Source organism: Moschus berezovskii, chromosome 7 (assembly GCF_049115385.1).
Source record: "Moschus berezovskii isolate FMDL1 chromosome 7, NW_MosBer_1.0, whole genome shotgun sequence".
Lineage (NCBI taxonomy): Eukaryota > Metazoa > Chordata > Mammalia > Artiodactyla > Moschidae > Moschus > Moschus berezovskii.
In genome coordinates this window covers 43,317,691-43,342,677 of record NC_142466.1, presented here as the reverse complement: position 1 = coordinate 43,342,677, position 24,987 = coordinate 43,317,691, and the positions used below count along the sequence as shown (strand labels likewise).

Genomic DNA, 24,987 nt, shown 5'->3' with positions numbered 1-24,987 from the left:
GCAGATGGGAGGTGAGGTGTGAGTGGCAATGAGAACACCAAAGTAAAAAACAGTCCTGCCCCCTGTCCATCAGCCTTACTGACTAAATATGTAGGGGTGTTTATATCTCCTGGTCTTCAAATAGGTAGCTGTGACATTCCAAACAGTCCTTTAATGGACCTGGGCCCCAAATGACTGTGAAGAGAGAATGTACTAGAATCAGAGTAGAAAAGGAATAAAGTAGAACCAGGCTGTCGTTTAGAAACATCACCCTGTAACTCTACTTGAGGCCCAAATTGAATGAGACAGTTCAGATTCCTGGCTGAATTTAGGGGAGATATTTCTTTTTATTATCACAAAGAGAATCCCTTTATGTGGTAAGCTTTCATTTTTTCCCATAATTATGGAAAGACCGGGTTGACCATCGCTACATGTATGCTGTGAAATTCATTTTCTCCCTTTCATGGCAAATTATTAAAAGTAACTTGATGGCATGCTAGAACACATTTAAGTGTATTCAAAAGAGCAACTCATTATTGGAAATATCTCAAAGGATTTGATCCAGCAGGTCTACTAACTGTGCTTTAGGGAAATGCTCTCCTTGTTTCGTTTTTACTTTCACATGGCTTATCTTGGACGTGGTTTGGCACATTAAGGGCACTCAACACGTGCAAGCCAACTTTATAATCGACTATACTGTGGTCTAGGTTGGCTTATTTTTAAACAGCCTAAAACTTTATGAAAACAAAACCTCATTTCAATTTAACAAAACTTTATTGAGCCTGGCAGCATGGTGGAAGGCATCACAATTCCAAATGTAACAAACCAATACTCCAAAAAGTCCTAGCAATATTGAACCCAAAAGCATTTGCCACATAGTATTTGAGAAAGCCTGTCTAGGGCCAGGTTATTTAGTCAAAGAAAGACTTAGAAGGGACAATAAATGATATTTGGGAATCAGTATTTAGTACATTTGGGCAAAGGATTCTACTGTAAAGAGAGGACAGTATGTTAACATTAGATAATGCAAATCAAGGCTGTTCTTGGGAAAAAAGAAATGTTACCATGACTAAATACATATTTAATAAGAAGAATACAATGAAAGAAAGTTTCAGATAAATATTAGGATATATTTTAGTGGACAGAAAAATTACACGCCAAACTGATTCTGTAGGCTATTATATCTCTTTTTGGCATTTTTTTAAAAGACCAGATTTAATACTTGATTTTCCAAAATCAGAAGAGATAATTAATGACTCTCTTCTCTTTGAATAATAGTGTCATTCTCTCTATTCAACTAATATTTAGTCACATCTATTTGCAAATGGCAAAACTCTCTGGTTTATGAATTTCTTTCATTTTCTCTTTGTTGACCACTAGTTAGTGAAGGATCAAGGGCAATGGAGTCTTTGAATGAGAGTGATATTAAAGCATTTGACTATTAGTACAGTCATAGCTTCTCATAAATAAAACCATAATGTCAAAAAATATTATTCTCTAAATAAACCAAATTCTGCTGCTTATCAATTCACAGAACCATTAAAACACTTACCAAACCATTTATTAATTTAAAAACTTGATATTCATTTTCTTTTTGTTTTGATGTGTGCTACCTCATGCAATGAGTTGACTCACTGGAAAACAGTCTGATGCTGGGAGGGATTGGGGGCAGGAAGAGAAGGGGACGACAGAGAATGAGATGGCTGGATGGCATCACCAACTCTGTGGACATGAGTTTGAGTGAACTCCGGGAGCTGGTGATGGACAGGGAGGCCCGGTGTGCTGTGATTCATGGGGTCGCGGAGAGTCGGACACGACTGAGCGACTGAACTGAACTGAACTGATAGAATGAATATCTGTGCCCCTTCCCCATTCATGTTGTTGTTATTCAGTCACTCAGTTGTGTTTGACCCTTTGTGATCCCATAGACTGCAGCATTTCAGGCTTCCCTGACCTTCACTATCTCCCAGAGTCTGCTGAAACTCATGTCCATTGAGCTTGATGCCATCCAACTATCTTATCCTCTGTCGCCCCCTTCTCCTCCTGCCCTAAATCTTTCTCAGCATCAGGATCTTTTCCAGTGAGTTGGCTCTTTGTATAAGGTGGCCAAAGTATTAGAGCTTCAGTTTCAGCATCAGTCCTTCCAGTGAATATTCAGGACTGCTTTCCTTTCCAGGACTACAGTCCTTTCAGGACTGGTTTGATCTCCTTGCTGTCCAAGGACCTCTCAAGAGTCTTCTCCAGCACCACAATTCAAGAGCGTCAATTCCTTTGGTGCTCAGCCCTCTTGATGGTCCAACTTTCACATCCATACATGACTTCTGGAAAAACCACAGCTTTGACTATATGGACCTTTGTTGGCAAAGTGATATCTCTGCTTTTTAATATGCTGTCTAGGCTTGTCATAGCTTTTCTTCCAAGGAGCAGGCTTCTTTTAATTTCATGGCTGCAGTTACCATCCACAGTAATTTTGGAGCCCAAGAAAATAAAATCTGCCAATGTTTGCATTTTCCTCCTATCTATTTGGCATGAAGTGATGGGACTGGATACCATGATATTAGTGTTTGACTGTTGAGTTTGTCTTATTTTCCATTTTTCCTGGTGTTTTTTTTTTCTGCTTTTAAAAATGTATTTATTTTAATTGAAGGATAATTACAATATAGTGCTGGTTAATGACTCTCAAACCAGGGCTCTGTGACAATCTAGAGGGGTGGGATTGGGGTGGGAGGAGACTCAAGAGGAAGGGGGCATATGTATACCTATGGCTGATAAATATTGCTATAGGGCAGAATATCGAGTTTTAATCCAGCTTTTCACTCTCCTCTTTCATCTTCATCAAGATGCTCTTTAGTTATATTCCGTTTCTGTCATTAGGGTGGTTGCTGTTGTTCAGTCATTCAATCATGTCCAACTCTTTGCAACCCTATGGACTGCAGCATGCCAGTCCTTTACCAACTCCCGGAGCTTGCTCAAACTCATGTCTATTGATTCGGTGATGCCATCCAACCATCTCATCCTCTGTCATCCCCTTCTCCTCCTGCCTTCAACCTTGCCTAGCATCAGGGTCTTTTCAAATTAGTCAGTTCTCCACATTAGGTGGCCAAAGTATTTGCGCTTCACCATTAGTCCTTCCGTGAATAATCAGTTTGATTTCCTTTAGGATTGACTGGTTTGATCTCCTTTCTATTCAAGGTACTCTCAAGAGTCTTCTCCAACACCACAATTCAAAAGCATAAATTTTTCCATGCTCAGCCTTCTTTATGGTCCAAGATTCACATCCATACATGATTACTGGAAAAACCATAGCTTTGACTGGATGGACTTTTGTTGGCAAAGTAATGTCTCTGCTTTTTAATATGCTATCTAGGTTTGTCATAGCTTTGCTTCACAAGAGCAATCATCTTTTAATTTCATTGCTACAGTCACCATCTGCAGTGATTTTGGAGCCCAAGAATATTAAAGCCTGTCACTGTTTGCATTGGTTCCCCATCTATTCACCATAAAGTGATGGGACTAGATGCCACAATTTTGTTTTTTGAATGTTGAGTTTTAAGCCAGCTTTTTCACTCTCCTCTTTCATCTTAATCAAGAGGTTCTTTAGTTCTTCTTCACTTTCTGCCATAAGGGTGGTGTCATCTGCATATTTGAGGTTATTGATATTTCTTCCTGCAATCTTGATTCTAGCTTGTGCTTCATCCAGCCTGGCATTTCACCTGATGTACTCTGCATATAAGTTAAATAAGCAAGGTGATAATATACAGCTTTGACATAATCCTTTCCCAAATTGGAACCAGTCTGTTGTTCCATGTCTGGTTCTAACATACAGGTTTCACAGGAGGTAAGGTGGTCTGGTATTCCCATCTCTTTAAGAATATTCCACAGTTTGCTGTGATCCATAGTCATAGGCTTTAGCGTAGTAAATGAAAGAGAAGTAGATGTTTTTCTGGAATTCTCTTGCTTTCGATGATCCAACAGATTTGGGAATTTGATCTCTGGTTCCTCTTCCTTTTCTAAATCCAGCTTGAATATCTGGATGTTCTTGATTCATGTACTGTTGAAACCTAGCTTGGAGAATTTTGAGCATTACTTGACTAGTGTCTGAGATGAGTGCAATTGTGTGGTAGTTTGAACGTTCTTTGGCATTGCCTTTCTTTGACTCTGGAATGAAAACTGAGCTTTTCAGTCCTGTGGCCACTGCTGAGTTTTCCAATAGGGTGGTATCATCTGCATATCTGAGGTTGTGGATATTTCTCCTGACCCTATGTTGAAATCTGATTCCCTGTGTGATCGTATTAGGAAGTGGGGCTTGAGGAGGCCCTTAGGTCATGAGGGTAGAGGCCTGGTAGAATGGAATTAGTGCTTTAGAAGAGAAACTCCTGAGAGCTTTCTCACCCCTGCATTGTACAGACAGTTTTCTATGAACCAGGAAGCAGCACCTTGGTCTTAAACTGTAAGAAGTTAACTTTCTGTTGTATATAAACCATCCAGTCTATAGCATTCTGTTACAGAGACCCGAACAGGATAAGACAAATGCATCTGCTAGGAATTAACAGACGGAGCCGCACTCAACTTTTCTAATGACTTCTCCCATTATATCTCCACTTTCTAGCACTTTGTTGTAACCTGAGGAAAAATGTATGAAATGTCCCTGTCATGGCGAGGTGGCGCTTGGATATCAGGCCTTCCTTCATGACTTGAGTCTCTTTGCCCCTCGACCCCAGTTACTCCGAGCAATGACTGGGTACTCCACACAGATGGACTGTCACCTCTGCACCTGCCTTTGTCTGCCCGTGGGAGCCTGTGTTCCAATAGTGCTCCGGCGTCACTGACACTGAGCAATATCCTTTCGTGACTTAAAGTTTCAATAAAAAGACAATGTTTGTATACCAGCCAATACGGATACATTTCAATATAGTAACTCCCAGTAAAACCACAGTGGTGCATACCAGCTGAATGTCTGCCTTGCCTGGGCACAGAGATTAACTTGCACTTCTCAAAAGCTTAGAAATGGGCCTAGACCAGCCCGGAGCACTGTAAGCATGACTGCGAAGAATCACAGGGGCTTTTGCACATTGTCACTGGGAGCAAAGCCGCATCTCTTTCTCATTCCTTAGGTTGCGCTGCCTATAATTCACTTCAGTAGGGATGTTCTGAGCCAGCATCTGTAGTCTGCCATCCTAAATAGAGGAGGTGGGATGGACAAAGAAGGGAGAAATTCCAGGAAGCTAACAGACAGTAAGAAATTGGCGGGATCCTTTCTCTGTTATCTGACACGGTTGACAAAACAAAACCAAGAGTGTGGAACTTGCTAGATAAGGACACAAACATCCTTTAGGCTGCCAACATGAGTATCTTTCTTTTTGTTGCCAGTGTCGTATATACATTAAGTATCCATTGCTTTTCAAAAACAATCTCATACATCATTCAGACTCCAAAGGCAACATTTGTGCTGCAATCCCAACAGTTGCTTAAGGAAAAAGCAGTTTCTGTAGCCCTAGATAGGCAGTGCTTCAGGTTATAGTTTGAGAAATTAAATGTTCAAGGCCTCTGGTGCTTCCAGAGGTATAGACCTGGTATTTGGAAAGCATTTGCTCTCCATTAAACTTACCGAACCTTGACAAACCAGAGGGGCCGGGAATTAGTCTGCCACCAGCCAAGGCTAGGCCTTCCAAAACCGATAACGACAATGAAAACAATAACACTGCCATTTATAATCTTCAAAGGGATTCTGCCAACTTTTAACCCCAAAAGACCTCACAATCTGAAAAGTATCTCAAGGGCTGTTCTATAGAAAAACAAGAAAGTGTTTGATCAGAATCTCCTTTCTTGCTACTTTTTGTCCAGAACTGCCCTCCTAGCTACAGAGGCAAGTGGATTATGTCTCCATCTCACTGTCTCTCTCTGTTGGGGTAAATTTACTATGACATTCAAGGAATGGAGAGGACACAGGAAGAGTGAGTGGTCTTTACGTATGAAGTGCTCCAGTGGCCAAGCGTCAGGTTTAACTCCCTGAACTATTAGCACAGTGTAGTTAACGCCAGCCTGACCCCTTTGGCCTTGACATCATCTAACCTCCATTCATTAATACAAAGAACCAACTCTACTGGAGCATGGATTTTCCCATTCCTGGCCTATCATAAAATAAGTCATGTTGCACAAAATGTTTGATCTGCTCTAGCAATGGATGCCACCAACCAGGTTCCCTGGTTATCTATCTGGGAACAGAAAATGGGATTTAGGGAGTTTGGAAACTGAGTACGGACTTCTTCACCTCTTATTCTATGCTTTTACCACTAACAGATGTGGCCCGCATTGGATGATGACAATTCAAATCATTTCCCATTTTAGGGTGTGTCAAAATTTTACTCTCATCCTTGACATTTATAGCACTAAGTCCCACTGCAATACTAAGTCTTTAAGTGAATCGACTTCCACTATAAAGCTTGCAAGACATGAAGCAACAGTAAGTGTCAACTATGGGAACCGACTGAAGGCAGGCTGGGAGGACAAGTGGAAGACAAATGCCCCTTAACCTCAGTGAACCCATTTCACCTTCTAACACTAATCAAGGCTGCTCAGGAATTTGTCAACGATAGGCCTACACGTTCCCTTCTGTACCTCAAGATGCGAAACAAAGTGGAAGGGAAATAGCCAAAAGCAGAGAGATAAAGGGGGAATAAAGTGAACAGTCACCCACTAAATAATAGAGCTTCCTGGGCCAGGAATGGTCTTTGCGAATCCTCCCTTGGAGACTCCCATTCTTCAAGCCAGGCTTGCCAGCCATGCATCCCAGTTGCCCACAAATAACACCCTTGTAGTGGAAATCCCAGCTGTATACATTTGACTCTCCTACCAGTGCTTCATTTTTTCCGAACTCTTTCTTCCTTCCATGTGGTTACCCAGACCAATTCATGTGCTTATTGGCATGTTATGAAACATGGAAACAATTAAAGACCGCATTCTGGGGCACAAGAATAAGTTGCTGCAGAATCAGTGAACTATGCAGAACTTGAGACGATTTGGCAAAAAAAGATGGAAACTGTGGAATAAAACCTACTAACCATATCTCATGTCCCACAGTATACAAGTCTTTAAATTTACTTGTGCATTTTCAGGCAGCAATCAAACTTCAACTTCAGAATCTCTAGTTTTTAGCTTTATATGTATATTTTTAATATATCCTAATGAAACTCATAGAAAATATTCAACTTACACATTTTCTCCTCAGGGTTGATATATGAATGTACATACTAGGCAAACAGTCTCCTGATTTAAGTTTGGGATTCTTGCAAGGCCGCATTTAAGGGAGACTGATGGCATTTGAAAAATCAAAGGACTGAAGTTTTCAAATGGCCGCTATAAGCCCTAAGCCCTACCTCACACTTGTAAGGATTCGTCAGCCTTCCAAATGCGAATAATGGTCAATTCTCTAACAAAAGATCAGGGAAATGTCTAACACATGTGAGAGGAAATTCTTTCTTGAGTGAACTGTTCTAATCCAGCAAGGGTTACGAGCCCTGCTGCTGTGTCAACCACGGAGAGAAGCTGGGAGTGAGCCTTGGCACAGTAGAGGGCTAGAAAACAAAGGAGGTTGGTTCTGAGAAGAGGATTCCCCATTATCATAAATAAATAAGAATGGGGAAGGAGACTGAAAAGCTGAACCAAAAGGAAAGGTGGTATCAAAACTATATTTAGTGGTAATTATTACTACATGTAACTCATGTTCATAATCATATTATTTTCACATTGTATTGCTTCAAGATAAGTGAAAGTAGCAGCCAGAATGTTCTATTGTAGACTTTTTACAGGCAGATTAACACACTTCCTGTGTCAGGGTCTCCATTCTGGAGATTCTGCCAAAGGCAAATGCAAAGGGACCCCATGTTCTTAGCAACCCTCTCCTTTTGACTAGGATGCCTGGCTGTGCAACTCTGGGCTGGGAACAGGGGGCAACACTGACCCTGCGGAGCGACTCTTGTGTTTGGTTAGGATTCACCAACGACCAGAGAAACAGACTCATTTCATTGGGGAACAAAACTTGATTTATCTGTAAGACAGCTTTAGGGGAAACTAAAGTTTATAATGGTAAGGCCTCTAACTGCTCTATTCCAACCCCAAAATAATAGTGTAGACTCACTGAGACACCTTGTCACATTCTTTATCGAAGGTAATATCCACGTTAATGCTTCCATGTAATCCGGAAAGGAGACTTTGAGGTGTCCAGCGGCTTGCTTAATGTCACAGAGCTAGTGTGCACTAAAGTTGGGCTCTAAACCCAGACATGTGACTGCACGGCACCCCTGCTTGGAACTCTGTCAGGAAGCTTTCTCTGATGGTGTCCCCGGGCAATTCTGTGCAGTATCGTGCAATCTTTTCTTCCTATTCTTCTCTCTTTTCCACTTCAGTTAACAGGTATTCCTACCTACTTGTAATGCACAGAAGTGTTTACACACAAACACATGCCTTATTTTTAATAAGCCAAGGGGATGAATTTTATTTTAGGAACCCAAGCCTCCATCAAAATAATGAAATTTCAAGCTTTAGCCCTTGTAGAAGTGATTTGTTTAAGCTGCCTGGACCTCTTCCCTTTATGAGAGAGACTACAGCAGTTTCTAAATAAAGCCAAGTTGTTCATATGACTGCTTTGAAGTTGGCTGCTGGGAACTGAGAATTCATTGAGTTGCAGGTCAGCCCACATAACCCTAAAAGTTCCCCAAGTATAGAGCTATATATTTCAGCAATAACTAACCACTGTTTAAAACACTGTTTGTATAGCAAAATTTCACCTATGTTCTTGTTTTAAAAATCCAGGAATGCTTTCCCCTTCCTTCCTGGGACTTTAGGGGAAAGAGCAAGTGGCCAGGGGAAAATTGAGGTGGGAGGATGTAAGGGAGGAAGATGAATTATCTCACCTGCTCGGTGAGATAATTTGGGGGTTCGGTGCTTTGTTAGATCTCTCCTCCAGGGCATTTGGTCATTTATTTTCAAGTGTTCCAGACTGAGGAACAAAGGCTTTGGGGCTTTGGGGGTCAGGGTATCATTTGTATAGCCAGGGTTGATGATGATTGACATCTCTCAATATTGACTCGATTTTGGGTCATCATAAGTTTGGGTACAGACTGAACCATCACAGAATAAAGAGCACAAGGCAGCACTTTATTTGTCCTCCTCAGGTCATTTAACAGAGGAGAGAGCTAACTTGCAAGAGCAAAGAGTAATTAATGAAGGGAACAAACAGAGTCCATTTAGTAACTTCCAAATAAGTTTCTCTGTCTGAGGTGGGAGAAAAAAAGGTAGCCTGCAACAGAAAGATAAACTGTAGGTATTTAAGTCACAATGCCTTCCACCAAGAACTGCTCATTACCATCACATGTTGCACTGGCAGTGGGGCCAGTTAGAACTAACTTTATTATTAGAAGCAATTAGGGAGAAAAGGGGCAGAATTTCATTTGGTTATTTCAAAACAAGTTTCTATGCATGGCTTAATGAAAGCCTGCAGTGTCAAGATAAAAATGTGTGTTTTACTGAAAACAGCTTTTGCAAATGACTGCTTGTTACCAGCCAGTATCTCTAGGCAGAGCAGTCTGGGTAGGTTGGATTTACATGCATATTGTAACATAATAGTTCAGCTGCCTCTGCTTCACTGAAGTGCTAACAGGCAGTATGGCCTGGTGGGTAAGCACATGTGTTGTGGAGACAGACTGTCTGTCTTCAATTCCTCACTCTGACCCCGGTAACTGAAAGAGCTTGGGTGACCTTCTGGAATATCCTGGCCCCAGTTTACTCATATATCAAGTGGAAATCATAGTAGAGTTTATCTCATGGATTGTTGTAAAATATCAGTTAGACATTGTTAAAATTATTAACAACTGTATCCAAGAATCATTTGGATAGGAGTTGCTTTAAGGAAAGGGCTGGTTATACATAGGGGTTATATAGAGGTGACCCTGAGTATGAGTCAATAAAAGATCTCTTTACATCTTTCAAATGGTATTTGAATGTAATGTGTAACACATATATGTCTTAACAGTCATACAAGTTTTTTTAATCTAAATTCATTTCAGACAATATTTTTGTCGAATTCACATTCTGAAAAGATCTGATTACTTTTTAGCTTTACTAAACCAGTTGTGTACCATATTTATTGATTGCCCAGCTTTAAAATAACAGCTGGGACTTTTTATATTCTCTGAAGTCTGAACTTTTTCCTTAGGGATCTCCTGGGCAGTTTTCAACTCCTCTCTCATAGATACACTGGGGCTAAGAGAAACTGCCATGTATTGAGCTTAGAATGGTTAAAACTTGGCTGTCACACAACAAATGAGGACTCAGGCTTTGACTTCCTTATAAATGTCCTTTTTGAGAATATTGTGACCCTAGTAAGAGCCCTCTCACTGGTAGTTTCAAACCCTGCCCTGAATGCCCCACACTCCAGGGAGGGTATATGCTGTCTTTAGTGATTTGTCAGACTTGTTCCTTAAATTCTCAAGGTTACAGACTGATTTTCATCAAATGACTACAATATTTGCATGTACACTTGGGAATGTGGATACTGCTTACCCATTATGTTCTAGTTTTTCAGATCAAGAGCAATTTAACCAATATGCCATGCTGCATAGTATTGGATCCATATGATGAATAAAATTCCTTTCTTAGACCTTACTAAGCAATGACTCTGTTATTAAAATGTATTCGTTTTAGAGAAGGCTAAACTAGCAAAATGCCCTCTACATTTACATGTTTTCTCAGCTGTGTATTAACCCATATCATTTTTCTGACTGCCCTGACTTAATTTATGGTAATTTGAATAATTTTTGAAAGGACCCCCTTTCAAAGAATTTTAGATTTTCACTGCAGATTATGAGAAAGAAAAAGTTGAAAATGTCAGGAAGTACATATTACTGGGATTTTCCCCCAAATTCTGTGCATTCCAATTAAATGTGAATTTTAAAAAGATATCCAAGTTGACATTTATTTTATCTAGCCAAGTTGCCTACTTCTTTGAGTGCTATTTTTTTTCTTTTAGTGATCATACACATGGGATAATTTCCTTTTTGAAAGAGACAAAAGAATGTTAAAGCATGATTTAATCTAAGCTGTTGATACTCATTCATATTTGGTGGCCTGTTAAAAAATCAAAACTTAAAGAAAGCTTAGATTCTGACCACAACTATCTGAGGGAAGATTTTAAGAGGGAGAAGGTAGATATTCATCCTTACCCTGGATCGTTCTTCTAGTTTTGTCATCATAACAACTGTGGCACTCCGTTGTTCCCATATCATTCTCCAGAAGTCCCCGAATGTTTCTGGTAGAGATCCCTGTGTTGCGATATAGGCATTTTGTTTCCTGTAGCCATCTATGTAATTGGCATTCACATAGTCACTTCCTGGGATACCTGTAAAACAAGGAGTGTAATGCAATTATGTGAACATATCACAAGAGGAAACAGCCTAGGACATGGCCTGATGACAGTGTTATATTATTGTTTCATACTGTATTAAAGTTTGGGTCTTAAACAGGATTAAAAATGGTTCTTATTGGGACTATCACGTTAAAGAAATATAATGTCTGAAGTGTTCAATCTTTGTGACATGACAAGGTGGACTCCAAACAAAGGAAAACACAACTGATTGATCATGGAATGCCTTTTCTCTCACATGCTGTTTTCTCCATTGCATCAGCAAAATATAGCTTGCAAAGGAAGATAAGCAATTATCTGGTCATATTCCACATTCATTCTCTTCTTTCCCAGACAAAAACCAAATAAAATAATGCCTGAGTCTGAAAATGCAGTATAGGGTGGAACATGTCCTAACAGTAAAAAATTCTTTCCAGATTTAGCTAACAGGGAATTCACATATAAACTCATTTAATCCTTGCAACAACTCTCAGAAGTTCGGTCATGATCTTCCTTTCACAAAGGAGGAAACTAAGGTGCACAGAGATGCAAAAATGTGCCAAAATTGGTGAAGTCTGGTCTAATTATAGGCAGGCAGTCTGCTACATCTGTGTCTTAACCTCTGTAGGGTACAGCTTCTCCCTTAAACTTCAACGGGTTGTTGAATCACACAAATCTCTCTTTGGATGATGACAACTGTCTCCTAATTGGTTGTCCCATTTCTACTTTTGTCCTTTGCAGTCTGTTCTCTATTTCGATGAGAGCAGTTTATAAAAATATATTTCAGACACTGAATGTCTCTTCTTCAAACCCAACAATGGCTTCTCCTTATACTTTAAATAAAATCTGTATTCTCAACAATGGCTACAGAGCTCTGAACTTTTCCAACTCATCTTGTCTATGCATCTGCTCACTTTCCAGTCTCTAGACACTGTCCTGCTTCTACATGCTGGCTTTGTTAGGAAACATTGCTCCCCTAGCTTAGTGCCATCCCACATCCCACAGCACACTCTCTGTCTCCTTCCCATCAGAAAACACTGAGCCTCCATCTCAGGGGGCCTGTTCTTCATTCCCTGGGACCTCAGAACTTTCCTGGCAACACTGTAATTATAAATTTAAGTGTTCACTTGCATATTGCTTGTGTTATTTGCCTCTAGACCACATATCTTTTATTTACCTTTTCTATCCCTGGTGACAAAAAGAGTAAATAATTTGCCCAAGTTCCATACAGATACTCTGGTTAAAAGTCTAATTTTCCTTCAGCACTGCCTTTATAAGGGTTACAGGGAAGTCTGGACTTCCAATAAGAGTGACCAGAATGATGATGGAAATCAAAGCTATTTTGTATGAGAAAGGAATATATATTAAAACCTGGCCAAAAAAAATAGGAGTTGGACATAAGAGTTGTCCATGAGTCAAGAGAGGTTGAGGATTAGTATGTTGAGACCCAAATCTTTCAGTTCTGAAGGATGTAACTACAGACAGATGAATTTCATCTCCAGTGTAATAAAGCATTTTCATATAGTCAGAATCAGAAAGGGATAGATTTCCTCCAGATGTAATGAGTTGCCTATTCCTGAAGGAACAAACACTTTATTAGGATATTAGCATGATACAGGAGATAGCACTAGAACCTGAACATGGTCCCTTCTTACTTTGGGAAAATATGAGTTGGATTTATTAAAAAAAGAATATATTTTTTATAATGGAACATATGTTCCCAAGCTAAGATTACTATATTTCAGTGATTGCCACTTGCAATTACTTTGACTGCTTTTCTGATTCCAGTTGTAAAATCGATCCTCTCAAGAAAAGTAATGAAAGTCAGATGGAGACTACTGGGTTCCAAGATGAACACATGGATATGAAATACCACCAGCATCAGTGAAAAGCCTTTTGAGCAAAAACTGAAATGCACGGTTGGTTGTAACATTATTCATCTATTACAGCTACTCAAGAAGCTGTTGGGGTTCTGGCAGCCCTTTGTTGATAAAGATCCTATTCCTCCCTGACACCACATTACTGCAGATTCAAAGGACAGTTTAAATAAAGTCCTCAGGTTACAGCCACTGGGAAGCATGCACATCTCCATGTCTGTAGGATTTGGTTCTGAGCCAACGAGTCTACTTTATAACACAGGGAAAACTCACTTTAAATAATGTAATTTAGCAGGTAACATTAAAGAAATGATAGAAAAGATTCTGGCTAAGGGATTCACTCAGCTACCAATACACAGAAAATTTTTTTCCCAAGAAAATTCAAAAATGGAGAAATCTGGTTTAATGACTCAGAAAATATATCAGCTGGGCACTGTGCCATTTCTTCCTTATCAAGGGTAACAAATGTGTCTGAACAAAGCATCTGAGGACAGAGGTGGTGAATGTGAGACATACATGTAAAGCAGTGGAATCAGACCTAGCCTACGTTCTTGCATAAACTTTAATCAGCTATTACAAAATGAATTGTTTTTTGATGTATTGCTCAAGTTTTAACAATATGTTGTTATTATATTTTATGGGGAATAGGTTGATACTGAATAATAGTCGGGACAAAAATACAAAAATTCTGCCTGAAAACTATTAGGCACCTGGATCCATATTGTATCACCAAATGCTTTAAGAATTTGGGACTTGATATTGTGCAAAGAAGAGAATTGAAAACAATACTTCAACACCTAGAAGAGCTAATTGTTAAGGGTAATATTTCTATCCTGAAAATAATGTGAGGATCCTCTTTATATTTTTGACACTTGTCTGTAAGTAGGTAATACCTAGAATAAAAGTCTCCTGGCAAATTTCTTTACACGCTCTGACAAAAAGATACTTCCAGTAAGTTCTATCACATGTTCTTTGCAATGTGGAGATATGAGAGACTACTGTGTTCTCTAGCAGCTCTAAGACCAAGTGTGTCTTATAGTCATACAACCCAACATAATAAGCTGTGCAGAAAGATGAATGAGAAAAGATATGAGAAATAATGGTGGCTTGCACTTCTAAAAAAACATTAACCTCAGATTGAAAGCTAAGGTTAAAGAGTAGTGTGTTTTCAGTAGACAAGACCTCCGTTTTCAATCTGACATATTTAGAATGAGTTTTCAGCCAACTCCAATGAAAAAAACATACTATATTGACTTTCCTCTAATGCAGTGCAAATCAGCGTGCACTACTAATTCATGAGAAGCGTGTAAGAATTAACTGAATTCTGGGGCTATGTTAAGTAGAAATCTAACTGAAAGAATACAGAATTACTGTCAATCAACTGATTGCTTTTATTTCTTGGATTTATGAAGATTTGTCCAAAACTACGGTAATGGTACCTTTTTTTTTTTTCTTTTGAGAGGGAAGAGTTATTAAAATAGCAAGAACTTGAAAAAAAGATGTCTGAAACTCATCATAAGTAGAATCTTAGGACTGGTCCTGCTGTAGGCACTCTCTTGGTCCTAGATCCTACAGGCACAATTGGTCTTAAGGTCATTGTCTAAGAAAAACAGCTTTAGAACTAGACCTTGTCCTTTCCTAGGCATCCATGGCTTTACTACATTTCTAAAAGTAAGTTTTCATGATTTTCTATGCATTTTTTTTTTCATTTAAAAATATTTATTTATTTACGGCTGCAGTGGGTCTTCATTGCTGCACACAGCCTTTCTCTAGTTGCAATGAGGGGGCTACTCTTCTTTGAGCTGTGCCAGCTTCCCACTGCAGTGGCTTCTCTTGTTGTGGAGCACAGGCTCTGGGGCGTGCAGCCTTCAGTGGTTATGGTGCGTGGGTTCAGTAGTTGCAGGCTGAGGGCTCCAAAGTGTGGGCTTAGAAGTTGTGGCACATGGGCTTAGTTGTCCCCGCAGCAAGTAAGATATTGGACAGGGTTCGAACCTGTGTCCTCTGCATTGGCAGGCAGACTCCTAACCACAGACGACCATGGAAGTCCTGATTTCCTATGTATTGTTTCATGTGTATTCTCCAATTAATAATAGTCATGTACACAATTCCAATACCAATATTAGTTATTCTAATCATCTAATAAGTGAGAAAACTGGCTAGATCTTGTCTTCATATTATACCCCACTATATTCCACATTCCTGTCTTCTAGTTTGTTTCATCAGTTAATGGACTTATTTTTTATAGTGCTTAAAAATACTGCATGCATGCTTTCCACTGGGTCGTTGTGTTTTGGACAAACTGAACTTGGAGCTATAAAACTCAAGCCTTTAAGAGATATTGTGATTCAAACATGGTTGGGTCAGGTTTAGGCTCTCATTTTATTTACTGGGAATTGCTAGTTACACTATTAGTGGAAAAATAAGCCTGGGTGTGAACTTTGGGATCCCTTGTTTTTTCTATCTGAAAAATTTTGAGAATTTTTGAGTTCAACATGCAGAGGAAATGCCATTTTTCTTCATTTAAGCATGGGATTAACACTTTAGAGCTTTATAATGATTTTCTCCCATATATTTGAATAGTAACAAATGGAGAGGAATTCTTGGAAAGATGAAGCTGCTGCTGCTGCTGCTGCTAAGTCACTTCAGTCGTATCCGACTCTGTGTGACCCCATAGATGGAAGCCCACCAGGCTCCCCCGTCCCTGGAATTCTCCAGGCAAGAACACTGGAGTGGGCTGCCATTTCCTTCTCCAATGTGTGAAAGTGAAAAGTGAAAGTGAAGTCGCTCAGTCGTGTCCGACCCTTAATGACCCCACGGGGACTGCAGCCTACCACGCTCCTCCATCCATGGGATTTTCCAGGCAAGAGTACTGGAGTGGCTTGCCATTGCCTTCTCCGAAAGATGAAGCTATTTGGTTTGAAAGAATATTCCTGATGAATAATTAACTCATACTGAGAAAGGCTTTAAAACCTTGAAAGCATATTGAAATATCAAAAGAACATACTATCTGAGCTGTTTTGTCCTGACTGGGTTAAAATACTTTTTCTTTTTTTTTTCCCTTGTTAATTTGATGAGAAATAATTGGGTCATGTGGGTCTCATAAAGAAAACAAATAAACAATTTGCCTTGCACTCGATTTTTCAGATCAGTAGATAATTTGATTTGAAAAGATTTATCTTGTTGAGAGGTGTTTATAATTATAAAATGTTAATAATGCCTTATGCTCTTCAGTGAAAAAGCAGGACCCAAAATAGTACATAAATTACTTTATTAATGTGAAAGTAATCATAAGGGCCAAGCATGTACTTCTGTATCATAAAAGTTGTGATTCGTGAAACAACACTAAAAACAAGCTAAGACTTCAGAGACATTGGCCAGGAAACTGAAACTCTGGGTTAGGGCTGCTGGGAAGTTGCTCTTTGACATCTGGGCAGTGGTTCAACTTGTCCAGACCTCTGACTGCTTATCTGTTAAACAAGGTGTGCTGGACAATTGATCCCCTCAAGTCCCTTTAAGTTCTAAAATAAGATTGTGTTTCTGTGGTGTTTTTGAACTTCTTGGATTCGGAAATCTCTGTGAAGCTATTTTACACTATACAGAGCCTTCAGTGGCTGTCAGATTAGGTAGGAACATGCTCTGATCATTCAAGTCGGTTTCTACTTCTTCCACCTCTGATGAGCTGTGATGAGATTTTTGGTGTGATTGATACTTTAAATCTTGACTAGAACCCGGTAAGGTAAAAAATAAACAGATTCAGAAGCATGAGGAGGTGGCAGGACTAGGCTAGCATGTGGTCTATTCAGGAAAAGCAGCTTTCCTTGACTTGTGGAGGTGAGAAGAGTAAGAGGCGGAGTCAGAGGCAAGGTGGAGAACCCCATTCATGGCTCTAGAGGACACACCACTCAGCAACATGGAGCGGGGACCAGGACTTGAGCTCATTGGCTGCCTCTGCTCCAGCTCACAGTGTGGCATCAAAGCTCTAGTACTTTCATTTCCTTTCACTTCTACAAACCCTTTGTGAAGTTTGTGTCAAAGAATTTTTTTTTTTTTTGGTAAAGCAGTTTATTCCCTGTTGTAAGATAGCAGTACCCAAGACCCACTAGAGCACAAAAACTACCTTTCATTTAATCAGTAATGTCTCCTGCTCCACTTCAATACACAAATAAAAAAGAAAAACTGTGTAACAACAATGAATTGCCTGTTAAGACCTAGATTGTAATTTTCACAACCCACGATTCAGAAAAAAAAAAAAAAATGTTTACTTTGTTTGCTGACACCAGTAAAACCATAGAACAGAAAATAGATAAATGAAATCCAATAATAATTTACTAGTAAGTTTATTTAATTTCAAGGGACACAGGCCTTCTTTCTCCTTTACTTACATCACGGCAGTCACTCACAGCTGCATCAGAACTAGCAAAACGAAGGCTTCTCTTTGCATCATACCAGAAAAAACAAATGCTTCTTGCAAAGATACAGGGTATTATCTATAGAAGTCTCCCTCGATATGACTGCAGTTTGGCCAATGGCCCTCCATGTTTCTACCAAATGCTGCTGCTGCTAAGTCACTTCACTCATGTCCGACTCTGCGACCCCATAGACGGAAGCCCACCAGGCTTCCCTGTCCCTGGGATTCTTCAGGCAAGAACACCAGAGCGGGCTGCCATTTCCTTCTCCAATTGTGAAACTGAAAAGTGAAAGTGAAGTCGCTCAGTCGTGTCCGACTCTTAGTGACCCCACGGTCTGCAGCCTACCAGGCTCCTCCGTCCATGGGATTTTCTAGGCAAGAGTCCTGGAGTGGCTTGCCATTGCCTTCTCTGACCAAATGCAGGATGATTCTTTTTAGAAGTGTGCCTTTCTATGTGGGCACTGCAGCTCGTCACCACTGTGAGTTATGGAGGAATGGATAACTTTCAGAGAGTCTGTGAACCCAGCCTTCACTCTCCCAGTGTGTTCTCCTTTCTTTGGTTTTCTGTACCTTGGCACTGCTGAGGAGGCTGGATCATGAAAGTGGCTATAGAGAAGGAGTCCAGGAGTAGCTACACGTACTGGGGACTTCTCAGCATTGTGGTGGAAGGGACTCATTTCTAGTTAGGGGACACTTTGGCCTGAAATAAAGCAGCGTTTGGGCCACTGCCGTATGCCTGTTCAGCTAAGTCACAGAGTTTTGGTCGACTTAGCTTATGTTAATATATACATACATATATGAAAGTCGCTCAGTCGTGTTCAACTCTTTGTGACCCCATGGACTATACAGTCCATGGAATTCTCCAGGCCAGAATACTGGAGTGGCTAGCCTTTCCCTTCTCCAGGAGTTCTTGCCAACACAGGGATCAAACCCGGGGCTCCTGCACTGCAGGCAGATTCTTTACCAGATGAGCTACCAGGGAAGCCCAAGAATATTGGAGTGGGTAGCCTATCCCTTCCCCAGTGGATCCTCCCGACCCAGGAATCAAACCGGGGTCCCCTGCATTGCAGGTGGATTCTTTACCAACTGAGCTACAATTATTGTAGGGCTTTATTTAACAATGAAGTAGTCAAAATCAAATGCAGAGTATCAGCAGGAGTCTTGTCTGCAGGACACTCACAGTGCCTGTCTGCTCATCTACTCCTCAAATATGAGCAGCACTATCATAACATCCCTACCCAACACCCCTGTGAGAGTTTCAAATGAGTCAATTAATTTGAAATGTCTAAAATACACATTGGATACTGGCTATTCTTATGATCAATGTGATCAACAAAAATGAAATAAACCTACTCATTTCTGAATACTACAGTGACAAAAAGAAACCGCAAATCTGGAAGGCCTCTTCCCCATTCTTATGTTAAAAAAAAATAACGGAGTGGATAAAAATAGTCATTTTTTAACTTTCCAGTCATGTACAACTTGTGCCTATATTCTAAAAACAGAGCCATACCACAGATGACATAGGTCTGTCTGCAGCGTTAGAGTGATGGACTGTAGCTTCATTAGCACAACCTGCATAGATGTACCATACAAATGAAAAGAAAATCCCAGTAACTGAACAAAGACATGCAGATAAAAATAAACTCAGAGCTTTCTGATTTACTCTTCGGTTAGCTTCCTGGGACTAAAAGTAAAGGAAAAAACCAACACAACCAACCATCCCTTGAAAATGTTTTTTCTCCTTTCTAGGTAAGAAGCACCACAGGGGCAGATTGAGGTAGGTGCTGGGAATAACAGATCCCCACACACTTGCTCTGCTGCTCATAGGAGAGAGATGCCATTTAAATAGCTCTAATTAGTCTTTACGAAGGCTGCAAGCACCTTGTGAAATTGTTCCAAGTTTCCAGAGGTTAAATCCCATCTAGCTTTCAATTTAAGACAAATTAAGCTATAAAAATTTGACTGTGCACTGTTCCTCAAAAAGAAAGACGCCTTTATTTATTAAAAAAAGATCACTCTGCAACAAAAGGATTAAATTTTGTCATGCTGCTGCTGCTGAGTCACTTCAGTCGTGTCCGACTCTGTGTGACCCCATAGACGGCAGCCCACCAGGCTCCTCCGTCCCTGGGATTCTCCAGGCAAGAACACTGGAGTGGGTTGCCATTTCCTTCTCCAATGAGTGAAAGTGAAAAGTGAAAGTGAAGTCGCTCAGTCATGTCTGACCCTCAGCGACCCCATGGACTGCAGCCTTCCAGGCTCCTCTGTCCATGGGATTTTCCAGGCAAGAGTCCTGGAGTGTGGTGCCATTGCCTTCTCCGAAATTTTGTCAGGCTTGTAAATAATTAACTTGAAAACTTAAAGACTGAAAACGTTAAAGAAATGGAGCTAACTCAGTGATTGATGTTCTAAACAATGTGAGAAAAATGAACTCAACCAATATGGGATGAGATTAGACAAGCTTCTCTGTGTGCGTGTGTGTGTTTTAAGATGAGGCATGTTTTCTAACCAACTTCCTTCAGTGGTGTAAGCAGAATTTCAAGAGCAAAATAAAACAAACCCAGGGGACCACAAATTAGTCATTAGTGTCTGGGGTATGGGAGGAGAGGAGTGAGGAAGAGAGAGAGAATGAACCTAGAGCTATTAAAGGAATTCTTGACTGAGGAAAACGATTTTAATTCTTCAATGTAGGTACTCCATGTGGAACATTTATATTCAGTATAATTAAACATTTATTAGAAAATTTTGGATAGATTGCAGCTATTGATTTTCTTGTGTTTGTTTTTAGTTGTTTTTACTTATAGAAAATATATATGGTTACTAGATATGGCCTGTAGAAAAAAAAAAAAAAAACAGGGTAACCCCAGCATGGGTAAGGTGTGTAACTGGAGAATGTTACCATGTGCTGACAGCTGTTTGAATGAATCAGTAGGCATTGACCATTGGTCGCTGCACACAGGAGGCTGAGCCAGGGCTTAAATGTAGAGCACAAGTGTGGTGGCAAATGGCAATCAACAGTACAGCGGAGTATCAGTAGTTTCTTCTCTTTACTTTTTAAATTTAGATTTATCTTAGGAGCAGTGATTCTGAGAGCTGCTCTCTCTTTTTAAAGGTGCTAAACTGCCTGTCTCACAAATAATCAAGTTGTTGTAACATCATCTATTTTCTTTACAGTTGAAATTTTTTTTTTCAGTGTCCCTATTAAGCAAATCAAATAGCAGATAATATATTCTGGATTTCCATTTAAAAGAACACATTCTTCCCCTTGTTGAAATCTCTAATGCTATTATAGATCTGGTTTTCATTTATCAAGCACCGATATTTTCTTTTGCTTCACAGAGTGCTGCAAATATATGTGGCTTTTTCATTTGGATAGTATTAATTTTTCCATAGATCATAAACAAAAGATATTCCATCTGTGGATAAAAGGATCTATCGATAGTAGTAATAAAATTCACAACAGTAATGATATTTCCCAGTATTTACTAGGCATTTTCTTTTTGCCAAACACTCATCTAAAGGCTTTATATGCATTAATTCATTAATTCTCCTAATAATTCTAGGAGGTAGGCATTATTATTATTAATTCTATTGCACAGATGAGGAAGCACAGGCACAGTAACTTACTCAAACAAGTTTTTCAGAAGCAAAAAGAGCCTGGGATACTTTATTTATTTATTTTTTTTTAATGCGAGATGAGGAAATCCCGCGCTCCAAAATCCCAAGAGAAGTCTCACATACCCGCTTGAAAGGCAAAAGGTCACTCGACACACTTTATGTGACCCAGAAAGTTCGCTCACAGAGCCGTACCCATTGGAGAGCTGGGATACTTTAATAGAAAAGAAGTTCTTGAGAAATACACACAGGCCCTCGTAGGAAGGCACCCATTACAGAGATGAAGTGAGTCATGATGAATGAATGGTTTGAAACTAAATATATTCCCCCCAAACTAGAAAAAAATAAAACAAACCCTTATTTTACTAAGCTGCTTTTATCAGATTACAAACACTAGTGTTAAAAATGCGTATGGCATGAAGTGCTTTCTTCTTTGTCATTTCTAACTCTTAGATAAAACCATTTAAACCTAGTTTTGTAGGAGAGACACATCTGAGCCGATGATTCTATTTGTGTAAACCCTCTGGATTAAATGCGCCCCCCTCCCCACTCAAAAGAGCTAATAATTTCTTAATGTCCAAGATTTAATTCTTATCTATGATCTTTGGATTTAGAATCAACCTTCATAATTTTTCAGAATACAAGGGACAATTGTATACATTCTCACCTTAGGTAGAACCAGAATGAAAGACACTAAGTCAGCGCTCCCTAAACTGAAGAATACACTTGCAAAGAGACTGTGTGTCCATGATCTCTCTGAAATTAGTAAACAGATGTGTGTAGGTGCCTTTTGTTTCCAACTGGAATTTGGAATGTTCATCACATTCTAAGAAGGAATCAGCTCCCCCCAAAGGGTTAACTGACGTGAATGACATGCCCAAGGTCACATAGCTGCTAAAACCGGGATTTAGTTTCCAGTCTTCAGTCTTATTTCTCTTTCTTCCTAAGATACTTCCAAAAATATAGTAATATTAACCAAACAAAAAATCCACCTGAAAGCCATTTATAAGTTGCTTGTTCTTTGGAAAAATTCACTTAAATTTCTTTTAAGTCTAAGAACACAACTGAAGAACTCTGGCTCTAAGATTTCTACCATAAGTGTTTCAAAATGTATATTTCAAAATTCCTAGACAGTTTTCCCAGTCAAAAGGACAGTTTTTTAGTTAGGTTGACATGTATAGGCTCCATTATCATGATTCAAAAGTGGCTGCAATCCCAAGTTGCCTTTTGGAGAGAACAGTCATCTTGAGTCCAGTTGACTCATATGTGAAAATTTTGGCTCTGCCAGTTACTAGCTAATGCCTATAAGAAAGTTACTTGACTTTAAAAAGTTTAACAGTTTCCTCATCTCTTAATTTTGTATGATAATGACTAGTTTTTGAGGTTGTTCTATACTATCAATAAAATCTATACATGATTTTATACACTATATATAAAATCTAAGACATGATGACCAACACATGGTAAATACCAAGACAGTCATGTCAATCATAATGTCTTGTCTTTGTTGTTTAATTTAAAAGGATGATATTAAATTTTGCTCTTGACACAGGCCTGGCCAATGGCCTAAAAAAAAATTCCGTCAACGTGGTTTTAAAGTGAAATGCTAGTTATAACACTTCAAATAGAAATGTAGTGCTGGCATCAGTGAAGAATCATTATAGTTTAGGAAAAAAAACTTTTTTAAAATTTTGGACTGTGATAATTAGATTGACAGTTAAAAGGCATTACAATAAATAATCTGCCTCTAATTGATATTCCTGAGTTTACAAGAAGTTTAAGATAGATAAAAAGATATCTGAGCTAAGAAGATCACCCGTTAGGGACAGATGTAACATTCTGCAGTTGTAGGAGTCTGATGCATCCAGGTCACTGATGATTCCCTATTTTATGTTATAGCCTCAGGAAAGTTAGACCATAAAAAGAGAAATGAAATACTAAAATGTGAACTTTGTGTTAATACAAATGATAAAATGGATTACTTTAGTCAAAAAGGCAAGGCTGGGTGTTTGTATCCATGCTAAGTTACTTAGTTAAGTCACATCCTGTATCAGTGGGAAAGCAGGGTGAGTGATGTGGGCCTTTGGAAGCCTTGATCAAGGAATCAGAAGAATTCAATTCAAATGTAAGCTGTATTAGTTGTTCATCTTTTGCACTGAGACTCAGGGCTGATTCCATCTGAGCTTCAGTTTTCTCATCTCTAAACATGGATACCTATCTATACCAATAAGGTATTTATACTGTTGCTTCATCAGACTGCTGTTGAGTACAGTAAATAAGATAGTTAGTAAATAAGATATGTGAAAATTACATAGAGCTAACTCTTAGAGAACTCAAAAAGGAAAGACATTAGCACTGTGGACTGACGCTCAGAGAAGTCAAAGTGACGTTAACGAGTCAGTGACAGAGTTGTGACCCAAACCCAGATTTCCTTGTTCTTTACATTTTGGCCTGGTCCCTTTCTCTTGTCCTACTTTAATGAAACCACACTTTCTAGACAAGTTTGGAGTCTGTAAGATTAAGCATATTATTATATATTATCTTATGCACATATAAATATTAATTTCCATTTAGTCTTTTTTGACAATATTTTAAGTCAATGAAGTAAGTCCTATCATATCTCTCTTTCAGGAATTATTATTTTCTCTTAGTTCAGTTCAGTTCAGTCGCTCAGTCGTGTCCAACTCTTTGTGACCCCCATGAATCATAGCACGCCAGGCCTCCCTGTCCATCACCAACTCCCGGAGTTCCCTCAAACTCATGTCCATTGAGCTGGTGATGCCATCCAGCCATCTCATTCTCTGCTGTCCCCTTCTCCTCCCGCCCCCAATCCTTCCCAGCATCAGAGTCTTTTCCAGTGAGTCAACTTGTTGTATGAGGTGGCCAAAGTATTGGAGTTTCAGTTTTAGCATCAGTCCTTCCAATGAACACCCAGGATTGATCTCCTCTAGAATGGACTGGTTGGATCTCCTTGCAGTCCAAGTGACTCTCAAGTACTGCCTAAATATGTTGGGATGCCAACAGGAACTGCATTGGTCAGAAATTCAATTGTGTTTTCATACTGCTTACCATCTAATTCAATAATAGTGAGCATTTTGTAATTAGGACTCTCTTAAATTTATTTTACATTTTTCCCAGCATACATAAAATAATTGTAATTTGGAAATACATCATGAAATGTCAGTATTTTCAAGGAGTTCAGTAAGCACATCAGTGCCCATACACAATTTCTTATTCTTTTAAGTTTTTCCCCTGTCATCTCTCAATGGAAGAATGTTTTGCTCTATTAAACCAAGAAAAAGACAACACAAGTCACTGTGACAACTCCCAGTTTTTTCTTTAATGTCATCAGATCACTCTGCAAAGTGATACGAAGGGAGTGATCAGAAACACTGAGAGAAGAACAACAAAGGGATCCCAGATAAAACACTCAACCACAGTCATGTAAGTTATCACCATGGGTGGAACCCAAAACAAGCACATTAAATATTATAAATTGTACGTGAAGTCACATAGCATTTTAATATACTCTAAAAATCTGGCTCTGAGCTAGCAAAGATCCCTTTACAAAAGAAGCCTCAGTTACTGCTTCTGTGGTTCCAGATGCTGGCATTTTTTCTGTGCTTAAGATATAGGATGATTGCCTTTCCCCTTAAATGTCTGCTGGCTAGGGCTTAGTCTAAGATAAAACTCTGTTCATGCTTGTAATC

General features: G+C 39.4%; 1 protein-coding gene across 4 annotated transcripts in view; it reads right to left on the bottom strand.

The window, feature by feature from the left end:
- The window catches only part of PTPRD (protein tyrosine phosphatase receptor type D), a 581,445-nt gene that overhangs the window by 58,873 nt on the left and 497,585 nt on the right, over nucleotides 1-24,987 (bottom strand). For all 4 annotated transcript variants that reach the window (XM_055428235.2, XM_055428237.2, XM_088837900.1 and 1 more), the window contains one exon: nucleotides 11,199-11,374. In XM_055428235.2, coding sequence (XP_055284210.1) covers nucleotides 11,199-11,374 — 176 coding nt within the window. The remainder of the gene's footprint in view (nucleotides 1-11,198; nucleotides 11,375-24,987) is intronic.